Here is a 13,396-nt window from a genome sequence, read left to right on the forward strand (position 1 = left end):
TTTCAAAGTGAGAGGTTATCAATAGTTTGTGCATATCACAAAATATAAGCTAACCAACTATCCAAGTACCATTCATCATTCATTCAAGACATGATTTATAATAATTTCATATACATAGCACTTATGGAACTAATCTCTGTATCATAGTGCTAGAATAATACAAGGTTAAATTATAAGGTAAATTCAACAATCAAACTACTGAGGCATCCAAGGAGACTTGGTGCTACAGAGAATGAAACTCATCTTTGACCCAGGCTTTAGTTCAGATTTCCATTGGGAGTACTGAATTTAGCATCAGATGTAAATTCAAAACAAAATGAAACTTTTTCAAAAGCATTTATCCATTTGCTTAATATTGTTGTACTGGACCACGAAAAGATTCTAATCACTTTCATTCAAATCAAAATGCTGCAAGTATCAGCAAATTCAATTCAAAGAGAGCCATAAGTGACCAGTAGTCTGCTATGTTACAAAGGGTGATTCATAAGGACTTTTCAAAAGGAACTCAAGCAGTAATACAACTGTTGAAAACAGTTAAGTTATAGTTGTGCTTCTGAATACTGGATTTAATATTGAATACAAAAATATTATTAGAAATAAAACTGAATTGGAGGAGCGTTTCAACCCTGACTATGTGCAAAAATATTCACTGCACCAAGATTAGGCCTTTCCTCATTCAATCATTCACTCATTTTCCTCACATTGTTACTCAAACTTGTTTTCCAAATCATCCATGTCATCTTTCTTTCAGGCTATTGAGGTAATTCCCAAATGTTAGTTGCCCAAACTCACAAATATCAAAGGGAACATAGAAACAAAACTGGCATCAAAATTTAAAGTTAACTTAGATTTAAGTTTCTGTTTCAAAAGATCACCTTCATAGAGTCATACGGTACAACTCGCCTATGTCAATTAGACTTCCCAAATTGAACAAGTCCCATTTGCCCGTGTTGGACTCATGTCTCTCTAAACTTTTCCTATTCATGTACCAGATGTCTTTTATATGTTTTAATTGTACCAGACTCTACCACCCCCTTGCAGCTCATTCCATATACACACCAGCCTCTGCATGCAAACATTGCCCCTCAGGTCCCTTTTAAATCTTTCCCCTCTCACTGTAAACCCGTATCCTCTAGTTTTGGATTCTCCTACGCTGGGGAAAAGACCTTGACTATTCACCTTATCTATACCCCTCATGATTTTATAAACCTATATAAGGTCACCCCTCCAATCTGACACTCCAGGGAAAAGACCCCCCAGCCTATCCAGCCTCTCCTGATAACTAACTGGGAACAGAACTTTAAAAAAAACTTGTTTTCCAAATCGTTTCCATGTCATCTTTCTTTCAGGCTATTGAGGTGATTCATTCTCTATCCTGGCTATCATTGAACCATGCGCAGATGTAGATAGGAGTCTTAGACATTGTCAAACCCTAGCCACCCAATACCTGGAGGAGGGATGCCTCATCTTCCACCTTGGGACCCTCTAACCACACGGGATCAGTGTTGATTTCACCAGTTTCCGCATTTCCCCTCCCCCACCTTATCTCAGATCCAACTCTCCAACTCGACACTGCCCTCTTGTACTGTCCTACCTGTCCATCTTCCTTCTCATCTATCTGCTCAACCCCCACTCCGACCTTTAACCTTCATCTATCGCATTCCCAGCTACCTCACCCCCAGCCCCACCCCCCCACCCCCCACCTACCCCCCCATTTATCTCTTAGCCCCCTTGGCACCCCCAACCCCCCCATTCCTGATTAAGAGCCTATGCTCGAAATGTTGATTCTCCTGCTCCTCGGATGCTGCCTGACCGGCTGCGCTTTTCCAGCACCACACTTTTCGACATTGTCAAAATTATGCAAGGAATGCTGCTATCAAAGAAAACATCCAGTTTTTCTTGCTTGGCAGGAAAATACCGTGTTTCAGACAATCTCAGTGCACCATCTGTGTTTTCAGGTTGCAGCAGCCAGAGGAATGAAAGCTTCGAAGCCTCCTCCCTCTACAACCCCCAGGCCAGGAACCAGGGTTCACTCCTTCCTGCAGATTCTGCTGTGAAATCAATGGTTGTGAGCTCTCCTAATGGCAGAAAACTTGGTCCATTCTCCAACCAAGTAGACATGGATCCAAGTGACTGGGGAAGTAGGAGGGTGGTCCCTCTAACCTAGAGACAGAGTGCACTGAGGATCCAGTATTCCAGGAGGGAATGACAGATGAGTGGCATCACACTTTCCTCTTCCTATCTGCACTTCCACATATCCCCACCAGGTAACTCACAATTTCATTCAGCCCATTTCCTTCTCAGACCCATGCCTCACTGTAACCTTTTGCAATTGGTGCATTTCAGTTCATGTGGCTGGATGGTGAGTTTCGGATGCAAAGTGATGCCAGCAGCTTGGGTTCAATTGACAAAACAGCTGACGTCACCACATCCTTCTCAATCTCTGCTCTCACCGGCAGTGTGGTGACTCTTACATTAAACCGCCACCAGTCGCATCTTTCTATTGGGGGAGCAGCCCTATGGTCTGGTAAGATAATGGTGACTTTACCTTCATCCTGCTCTTGTGCACACATGCTATTATGAACACAGTCCACTCTGCTTTCTCTCTTTTCATGGACAGCACAACTTGGCAAGAATCAGAATCATAGGGATGAGGAATTAGATGGAGTGGGGTGAAGGGAGAGAACAATGTCCAGTGATTGACACCTTGCTAGCCATGGGTAATGACATCTAGCCCATTGGATAAGGAGGTCTTGTTCTATGAAGATGCCAGTGTCAACAGTGACCTGCTGTGAATGCCTGAATGTCTTGAGGTGCCAGTGCTCACACATGCCTGACAACAGATCCTTTCCCTGTAGACCCTGTACTGATGGGGTCTTACCTCCTTTCAGCTGCATATAGGTGCGCATCCTGACTGCTTTGTGGAGGGGAGTGCGGCTGAGGAGCAGGCAGCTGCCTGTTGGTCCTGTTGCTGCAGGTACCATTGCCCTCAGGAGCAATGCAAGGTCTAGTAGCATAAATGTCTCCCATGCTGTATTGAATGTGACCAGCAAGGTGGCAGGTGAAGTGCCTTCTATGAATTTATCAATCACCTGATGAGCAATGATAGCACCCTCTAAGAGACGGAGTGTGTCGAACAACTGCCTCTCGCCCAGCTCCTGAATGTAACCAGTCAAAACATTCCCAACTTGTTTCACCGAGGAAGTCTTTACCATTGTGCTTTTTGCCTCTCCAAATTGTCAGGTTGGAGTCACAATTCAGAGTGAGAGAATCCATGTGCCAAATTGCTCTTAACTGCCTTCTTAAGTTATTCAGTTGACTTCCCACTTCAGCCACAGGGTTCTCCAATGTGCTCATAACCCTCCCATGGGAAAGCTCGGAGGGATTGGGATCACATCAGCATCTATTTCCGATGCCATTTTCTACAATGCCAATTGGGAAGCAACAGCCTAGTGGTATTATCAACGGATTGTTAATCCAGAGACCCAGGTAACATTCTGGAGACCTGGGTTTGAATCCCACCACGGCAGATGGGAGAATTTGAATTCAATAAAAATCTGGATTTAAGAGTCTAATGGTGACTGTGAAACCATTGTCAATTATCAGGAAAAGCCCATCAGATTCATTAATGTCCTTTAGGGGAGGAAACTTCCATCCTTACTTGGTCTGGACTATATGTGTCTCCAGATCCACACTAATGCAGTTGACAATTAACTGCCCTCTGGGCAATTAGGGATGGATAATAAAGGCTGTCCCATCCGTTCAACAATTCTGGCCTCATTTCCACTGTCTATGCACTGCTGGCTTCAGAACTTCTCATTATGTCTCACAAGTTCTACTAGTTTTGGGTGTCGATAAGCTGTATGGTTTGCATCCAGACAACACAAAGTGCCTAATACATGTACAAACGTGGCTGTTTTTGACCCTTAAAATGTTGCAAATACTCTACACAGACAAGCAGCCATCATGTTATCTTGAGGGTCCAAGGCCTGATGCAGGTGAAATTCAGTACTAACCACACTTTATCCACAAATGTTAGGGCTCTTATGGCACAGTGGTAGTGTCCCTACCTCAGAGGTCTGGGATCAAGTCTTACCTTCTCCAGAATGTATAAACATCTCTAAACTGGATACATTTTTAAAAAAATATATCAACAATAGTTTTCATGCCTCGTTCCTTTGACACAATGTCTCATAAATACAGCAAATTAACACTACATTGAAAGGAGAGACTTAGAAATGTTTTATATTGTTGCTTTCAGTACATAAACACCAAGGTGCAAGACTATAAATCAAGCTGCAAACTTTATCATCTTCTCAACATGGGGGAATGAATGAATGAATACTGAAGTTTTTGTCAACAGCAGTTTGGGGATGGATGAAAACAAACTAAGATCGTTCTTCAAAAGCATTTTATCAAAAGAGGGATGGGTCTCTTCAAAGGAAGTCCAAATATTTAATTAAGATTGTCAATGTTCTTTTATGAGACCAAAAGAAAACTGCAGGTGCTGGAATCCAAAGTAGACAGGCAGGAGGCTGGAAGAACACAGCAAGCCAGGCAGCATCAGGAGGTGGAGGAGTTGACATTTCAGGTGTAACCCTTCTTCATGACTGGGGTTTGGTGAGGGAGGACCCGCAGATAAAGGGGGTTGTGGGGCAGGACAGTGAGGTGTGGATAGGTGAAGGCAGATAGTGGGTATGACCTGGTTGGCCAATGGAAGGAATAAATCAGGTTGGTGGCAGGGAGGGGTGAAAGGGAGGGGGAGGGGCTGGGAAGGGATGTTATTTGAAATTGGAGAACTCAATGTTGAGTCCTCCGGGCTGTGGACTGCCCAACATTAGTTACTCCATGGGGTCAGTTAGCTGTTACGTTTTGCAATATGTTGGCCTTATTTTCGATGGATAAGTTAATTATCAATAAGAGAGAACACTGTTTTGTTTACTTTTTATGTAACCAGTAGGCAGCATCAATAAGTGCTGTTAATTTGGCTGGGCAATTATACACTTTATTGAGGTACATATCCACAAGTCAAATTTTCTAACTGACATTTATCAACTCCCAGATGGCAACACCCAACAGTTCCATCTACAATAATAAGTTACTGCTGAAGATGGCCGGAAGAAAGTTAGAAAAAAGCAAAAACAATGATATAGGAAAATAAACCTTCAGGTGAAAACATTTGCACATGCAAAAGATCTTTCTAGCTTTGATGAAGTTGTTTCTAGCAGGCACACTTTTTCTCATTTGGGTCAGCAGGTTCAAGTTTTTGGGCAGATCCTCCATTGACTGAATCAGGTAGTTGACTCTTGTCAACACACTGATCCATGCGTTTCATTATTAAGTCCAGCAATGCGATTATAGCTTGATCAATGCCAGCTCCAGTGGCAGCACTCGTTTCAAAGTAGGGAATTCTAGGGAAGAAAAGAACATGAGATATTGTTTCTACCATGTGAAAGGAAGTAAAGTGCACACCAATGTGAACATTTCATTTCCCACCCATGGTATTTATGATCTAAAGATTGAATAGGAACCCAATACGTGATAGATCATATCATTAAAAATCACAAGCAATGTTTCTGCTAAGCTGTACATAGAATCTGTTGCTTAGAATCATACATGGTCCCATACATGCATCATTCCCCAATAAATAATACAGGCACAGCTCACAAAATATATCATGTGCAGTCAATAAAAATGGATCTTACAGCTCAATGAAGTTTTAAAGGAATGACTGCGTCCAATTCAGGCTCTGTCAAAATCGCATCCATTCCCCGTATGTCAAACGCTCCTAATCAAAGGCCTGGCAAACTCTGTGGCTTTGGCATCAATTTCATCTGGTTTGTGATGCAGAGGCAGAATACCAACTGGTCCCTGCTGTAGACATCCTTGTTACTGCATCAACGTGTGGAGGCGCCAAAGGTACTTTGACAACAGAGAGAGGAGACTCCCCAAGCATCTTCACTCAATGCCCGAGAAAGTAAAGTCCACCTTTGAGACAGTTGGCCACCCTGGTTTAGACTGTCTCTTCCACTGATTCTGTGCTGTACCCTCCACTATGCTCCCAAGAGACAGTTCTTGCCACTATCCAGCCACTTCATTCAGGTATGCCATGCAATTTTCTGCAGAAGGCATTTGATTTGATAAGGTGACATTACAAGCATTATTGCAGTAAATTGCAATTAGCATTATTGCAGTTTAGGGGGTAGCATTTTGGCATGGGTAGAAGATTGGTTAACAGGAAGTAGAACACAGGTACAAATGGTTAATTTTTTTGGCTGGCAAGACATAATGAGTGGTGTGCCACAAGGATCAATGCTGGGACCTCAAATACTAACATTTTATATTTACATTTATAAAAATGACTCAGATGAAAGGATGGAAGGTGTAGTAGCAACGTTTGCTAATGACGGAAAAATAGGTAGGAAAGTAAGTTATTTGGAGGAGATAGAACGCTACAAAAATATAGATAATAGATTAAGTGAGTGGACAAAAATGTGACAAATGGAGTATAATGTAGAAATATATGAAATTGTCCATTTGGCAGGAAGAATAAAAATGAAACCTATTATCTAATGGCAAGGGACTGCAGAGCTCTGTGATGCAGTGGAATCTGGGGGGACTCATGTATGAATCATAAAAGGGAAATTTACAGGTACAGCAAGTAATTGGATTATTTATCACAAATTTAACTAAATATGCTTCAGGTACTTCTGAGACCACATCTGGAGTACAAAGTACATTAGTGGTCATCCTATTTAAGTAAAATTGTAAATGCATTGGAAGCAGAGACAGTTTATTGGACTAAGACCTGGAATGAGAGGATTGCCATAAGAGGTAGGGTTGGAAAGGCTGTGCTTGTATCCACTGGAGTGATAAAAAAAGGAAGAGGTAGCTTAATTGAAACATAAGATCCTGAGGGGTCTTGACAGGATGAATGTGGAGAGCCAAGAACCAGCAAAGGGCGTGGGGGGGTGGGGTGGGGTGGGGTTGGGGGGGGGGGGGGGTGCGGGGGTCACTGTTTAAAAATCAGGGATCAAGCATTTAAAATAGAGATTAGTTTTTTTTCCCCTCTCACAGTGTCCTGAGTCTTTGGGGGTAGATAGATTCTTTTTAAATAGGGGAGTGAAAGGATAACAGGGATAGGTGGGATAACAGGGATAGATTTGAGGTTAGAATAAGATCAGCCATGGTCTTATTGAATAGCCTCCTTCTCCTCCTAACTTGTCTGTTCACATGTTCCCATTCCACTCTAGGGCCACCTCCCCAAAACGAGTGGGAAGTGAGCAAGCAGGATTGAATGTGCCCTGGGAGTTGAAGTAGCATGGGTGTTCTTTTTGAATTAGTTCTGAACTCACATTACTGTACCAAATGTCAAAATCCTGTCCAGAGTTCAAGTCAGGGCTTACCTTAACTTTCCAATTTTAAACAATTAGTTTGATGGTCAGTCACAGATATATTGACAAGTCAGAGGGAGAATCCAGTAATACTTAGAAATGAAAACACTGCTCGGACTGGGGTTCCACTTGGTAATATAAAAAGTGAGTCTGACCAGTGTGTCTCATTCACTAGGTTTTTCCTTCTTAAAGCATATTTCTTCATAAATAGACACAAATGCAATTCTGTTGAAGGAGATAATAAAAGTTAGGCGTGCAAGCATTCACCCGTATTTTTCTGCTAGTTCTTTGGCTTGATACTCCTGTACCTCTCTCTGATCGGACAAATCCACCTTATTTCCAATTAAAACCACATCAGGATTTTCACAATATGCATTTGCTTGAAGTTGGCCTGAATGAAGAAAAGAATTAAGACAATTAGTAACTCAAACAGACTGAGGGTAGTAGTAAACAATCCAAGTTGCTGCAAGCCAGGAATTTCAAATGCATGAGGAAATCCAATCAAAGTATCAAATCTGGACATGCAGCCAAGTGTCAAAGAGTAAAGGAACTTTGTCCATGGGGATTGAGCTAACTTCACAGACTGATGAAGACTGCACCAAAATGTCAGTAGTAAAACAGTCATCCTCATTATTTATGCCTGGATGAACCAAGTGAATCCTTCAACCCCTGGGAAAACAATACTGCAGAAAAACCCCAATCAAGTTCACAAAACCGGTCTTCGGATGCTCTAAGTTTTAATTTCACATGTTGCAATATGTCTCATGTAGAGTATGATACCGAAGAGAGTAGTAGGGGGAATTTCCATGGATGATCATCTATGAAATGTATAAATATTAATAACTTTGTTAGAGAGAAATAACCAGGACCGGTCTATCATTGGCATTATTGTTAACTATGATGTAGACTCTACAGCATCCTTGTGACTGCCTCAGCTCCAACACTGACTGAATGACACATAATGCAGAACAAGAATTGAGAGTTGGTGAAAGTGGAGTTGTCTAAAGAATATAATTACTGCTTTAAACGCTAGCTTATAAAGGATTTTCCAAATTTATGACCAACTGGAGAAGAGACATTAGCATTATACTTGGAAGGAGATGATGGCATACTGGTAAGTGTTCTGGACGAGCAATCTGGAGATAGTCCAAGGACCTCAGTTCAAATTCCAACACATTATTGGTGGAAGTTGAATTCAATAAATATCTGGAATTAAAGTCTAATCATTACCATGAAGACAGTGTTGATTACTGTTTAAAAAGTCCAACTGGTTCACTCAGGCTAGCCTACATTTGACTGCAGACCTAGAGCAATGTGGTTGACTCTTAACTGACCTCCAAACAGTCTAGCAAATCACTCATATTGCTCAAGACACAAAGGTAGATCAGAAAGTAATTGGTGAAGAAGAGTTAGAAAGCTTCAAAATGATATCGGTAGATTAAGTGAATAAACAAAAATGGGGTCAATGGAGTTTAATATACAAAAATATGAAATTGTCCATTTTGATTTTTTATATGATTTGATTTATTATTTTCACATGTGGTACAGTGAAAGGTTTTGTTTTGCATGCAGTACAGACAGATCATAACATACATAACATTTGGCAGGAAGAATAAAATGAACCACATTGTCTAAATGGTAAGACATTGGAGAGCTCTGTGGTGCAGAGCATCATATGCATGAATCACAAAAGGTTAGTATGCAGGTATAGCAAGGAATTAGGAAGGCTAATAGAATGTACCATTTATCACACAGTGAATTAAATACAAACAAAGGAAGGTTATGCTTCAAGTATTGCTGAGACCACATCTGCAGCAGTGGTCATCCCATTTAAGTAAAGTTGTAAGTGCATTGGATGCATGTCAATGACTAGAAAGTCTTGGACTGTTTCAGTTCAAGAAGGCAGTGCATCGTTATTTTTATAAGTAATAATGAACTATGAGTAATAAATATCTCTAAGCCAACTAAGCCCACTTCCTGTGAATGAACTGAAAAATGTCCAAAATGTCTATCCGTATTTACTTTGAGTAGAAGAAAGACTCTGCAACAGAATACAAAGGTATCTTCAAAAATAAAGCTACAAAGCTGTTCTTACAGAACATCCTAGTTTGAATTTTGTTACAATTTGTTTTACAAAACTGAATCAGCCTAGATTAGTAAATCATATCAACGCATGTAGAAATCACTGACACTCCTGGTGCTACAGCATTCTTGTTTGTAAACAGGGTCTGATCCATAGTAATTGTACAAACACTTGTTTTGCATTTGTCGTGTATGTGTGCATTATTAAAATATATGGTATTAAATATTTATTTTGCCTCACTACACAGCACAACTCATATTTTCTTTCTTAATGATTGCTCTGGAACTGTTCTGTATGTTCTCAGATTTAGTTTAGAAAGTGTAGTCATTGTATCAAAGTAGCACACTAAAGAGCTTTTCCAATACTTAACCTTGCACGATTTTCATCAATTGATGAAAGCAATTGATGAACATCAGCTCACACTCAGTCACATAATTATTGAACTACACCATTACATTACACAATGATTGAAGTTATTTTGGTGAAATAATACATTGTTCCAGTCTAAATATTTTCCAACACACTTTCTAAGAATAGTAGTGCCACATTGATCATTGCACATAAATGGCACAATAATGTTCTGTAACAGATTACATTTAGCAAGCAGAAAAATCGCATCCAGAGAAACAACTTTTCTTAGGGAATCCAGGTATTTCTGTACAATAGATTGAACAAACAGTAATTTTTTTCTAAAATATCACTAACAGATCAGACGCTCCAGCCCTGAAATTGGGAGGGGGGGGGGCAGTTTTTCACAGCCCTCTGGAGATAGCTGTGGATGGGTGACAAGGTATTTTTCTGTCCAGAGCACGTCAGGCTAGTTCGCTGATGTTTTCCTGTATCTGACCACTCTTCCCACTGTGTGTCCAGATGGCAAGCCGCCTGTTACTGGGAAACCTATTTTAGCACCAATTCATTAGCATTTTCCTCGGGTAATAGACGTTTTCTGCAGTTGCTTGGGACATAGGAGAACAGAACACAGTGAAGGTCGAGAGTACACTGAACAGTTTTGATCCCCTTATTTAGGGAAAGTTATTGCTTCATTGGAGGAAGTTCAGAGAAGATTCATGATAATGATCCCTAGTATGGAAGGATTGTCTTCTGAGCAAAGGCTAAACTCTACTTACTGATGTTTAGAAGAAAGAGAGGTGATCTCATCAAAACATACAGATTCTTAAGGGGTTTGACATGGTAAAGGCTGAGATGATGCTTCCCCTCATGTGACTGGGGGCATTGTCTCCTAATAAAGGGGCACCAAATTATGACTGAAATAAGAAGGAATTTCTTCTTTCAGAGGGTTGGGAGTCTTTGCAACTCGTTGCCACAGTCAACTGTAAAGGCAGAGTCCTTTGAGATATTTAAGGCTGAGATAGATAGATTCCTGAATAATAGGAAAATCAAAGGCTATGGAGAAAATGCAGAAAAGAGGCCATGAGGAATATTGAATCAGCCACGATCCAATTGAATGGCACAGCAGGCTCGAGGAACTGAATTGCCAACCTATTCCTATTTCTCATGGTTTTATGGTCTTAGGTAAGAATGCCATGAAATGACTATGCTCTTCTAACATCCTTTAATGGAAAGTATCAAATCACAAAGATGGTCCCAACTGGCAGTCCCAGTATTATTTGTTCTTGTGAAGAGTCAACTAAGAGTTATTTTGGAATTTAAGTTCTGCTTTACTATATATCTCTCAGGAATTTATATTGAATTATCACATGCATTTTGATTGCTACTTGCATAAATATTACAGTGTGCTTGAGCATTCCACAAATTATATGAAAGGAATAACTAGATGCAGTGTTGATTTAGAGGTAATTACAAGCCAGGTTATCACTGGAGCATTCTATTCTTCTTTGAATATTTCCATTAACTGTGATGAGAACTGGTAGGGGCCTCAGTTCAAAACACCAGTCAAAGCTTGGCACCTTAACAATGCACATTCCATCTGCTAAAATTCCTTTGAAACTGCAGCCCTCTAAATCAAAGGCAAAAAGTAACCCTAACAGAGAGACAGGAGAATCATTAAAATGTACCCCTACTGCAGTAACCAGTTGAGACAGAATTTCAAATGATTTACATCCCACTGATTTCAATAGAAAACCAATTGCCAGATTAAAGTGGTGCTGGAAAAGCACAGCAGGTCAGGCAGCATCTGAGGAGCAGAAAAATCGACATTTTGGACAAAAGCCCTTCATTAGGAATATCAAAATTCCTGATGAAGGACTTTTGCCTGAAACATCGATTTTCCTGCTCCTCAGATGCTGCCTGACCTGTTTTTTTTTCCAGCACCACTTTAATCTGGACTCTGACCTCCAGTATCTGCAGTCCTCACTCTCGCCTAGAAAACCAATTGCATCTAAGACAGATAGTCGATCCGATCTCATTAATTTCTTGTCAGGTGAGTTGGGTTAAAATAGCCCCCGCACACAAGACTCTCATACACCCTGGCCTGGGCTAATAAATGGAAAGAAACATTTTAACATGCCAGACACCACCTCCAACAATAAAGGCCCTCAGCATATACCTTTAAAGCTCAATGGTATTGCCTTGGGTCACACGTGACCTTAATCTTAACTGGAATATAAAGAATACTCCTTCCTGCTGGACTGGGTGCAGCTGTAACAAAACTCACCAAGCTCTGCAGCATCTGGAGCAAACAGTTCACTTGATCAGCCACTTAGCCATCCATTTAAAGATCAATCCTTCTGTGAGCAGTACACAAAAGCAGCAATGTGTACTAGTGACAATGAATCCTCAACGCTGCTCACCTTGGTGTGAGATCCACCCGGAAGATTTGCTACCACCATCTGCTTCCCAATGAGGGATCTACAGGGCCTCGTTGATCTAGTGTGGGAGTGGAAAGCTACCTAGTAGTCGAATAAGAAAAGGCTCTTGTCTTAAATAAAATACAGTTTATTGCATCATGGTTACTGTATATAAGTTACATTGTTACTGAAACTTTGAGATAGATTTCAATTTAAAGTTTAACACCTCTGAAGTCCAAATCTGTTTCGCCTCATAAGACTGTATAGCATCATCTAATTGGGCAGTGTTATGCAGTCTTCAGCATTAAACCTTTCAGACGCTTACACTTTCATACAGCATCTTCTCCCAAGCTTTATTTCCATTATTAACTTTATACACTAAACTTCTTATATTAAAGTTCTGATGAAGTGACACTGGACCCCAAACATTAATTCTGCTATCTCCCCATAGATGCTGCCAGATTTTGACTAACCTTATGCACTTGTGTCTATGATGGTATTTCCTTGGCCATTTCACATCCACAATCTCAGATGGTAGATTTCTATCCTCAATCTATTGCCAAATCTGTGTTAAAGTATGTTGACTTCTTGCTTCAAATTGTTCATTAGATTGGATACTTTTATTTCCCTACAGTGATTGCTATTATTGGTAAAGTCAAGATATTAACTTGCTCAGTTATATTACTGGAGGATTGTTTCTTACTTGGCATGATTTCTGTCACGAATACTCCTTTTTTTTCTTAGGAATCAAGAAAATGTTGGCAATTAGTGATAAATATGTGGTGTGTTTCAGTCTGAGGGCAGGGCCTCTGGAAGAACCTAACCTCGAAACTAACCATTTTTCATGAATGTCATTTTGTTACCTAGAGCACTGGCAGGTTTATTTCAATGTCAGATTAAAGTCAAGCCCATTTTGTAATAAAAATCACTGTTCAACTGTTCACTGCCAAGTTTCAGGAAACAATTAACCAAGGTGTGTAGAAATACTCTCATTTGAATCAATGAAAGTTTGGTTGATATTTTAAAGATACTTTTTACTCTTATTCTGGACTTTGAGGAAAATGAGTATTTTTTGGAACCTTGTATAACAATGTTAGACCTTTTTTTAAGTCTTTCAATTTGGTAACAAACACTTAAAGTATCTGTACCTA

At 40.3% G+C, this 13,396-nt stretch overlaps 1 protein-coding gene across 3 annotated transcripts in view; it reads right to left on the bottom strand.

Annotated features, from left to right (window-relative positions):
• Nucleotides 1–4,218: 4,218 nt before the first annotated feature.
• rab27b (RAB27B, member RAS oncogene family) overlaps nucleotides 4,219–13,396 on the bottom strand; it is a 151,726-nt gene continuing 142,548 nt past the window's right edge. For all 3 annotated transcript variants that reach the window (XM_072574125.1, XM_072574115.1, XM_072574135.1), the window contains exons 5-6: nucleotides 7,662–7,785; nucleotides 4,219–5,411 (exon numbers count right to left, since the gene is read on the bottom strand). In XM_072574125.1, the coding sequence (XP_072430226.1) occupies nucleotides 5,222–5,411; nucleotides 7,662–7,785 (314 nt within the window). In that variant the 3' untranslated portion in view covers nucleotides 4,219–5,221. The remainder of the gene's footprint in view (nucleotides 5,412–7,661; nucleotides 7,786–13,396) is intronic.

Source organism: Chiloscyllium punctatum, chromosome 1 (genome assembly GCF_047496795.1).
Source record: "Chiloscyllium punctatum isolate Juve2018m chromosome 1, sChiPun1.3, whole genome shotgun sequence".
Classification (NCBI taxonomy): Eukaryota; Metazoa; Chordata; class Chondrichthyes; order Orectolobiformes; family Hemiscylliidae; genus Chiloscyllium; species Chiloscyllium punctatum.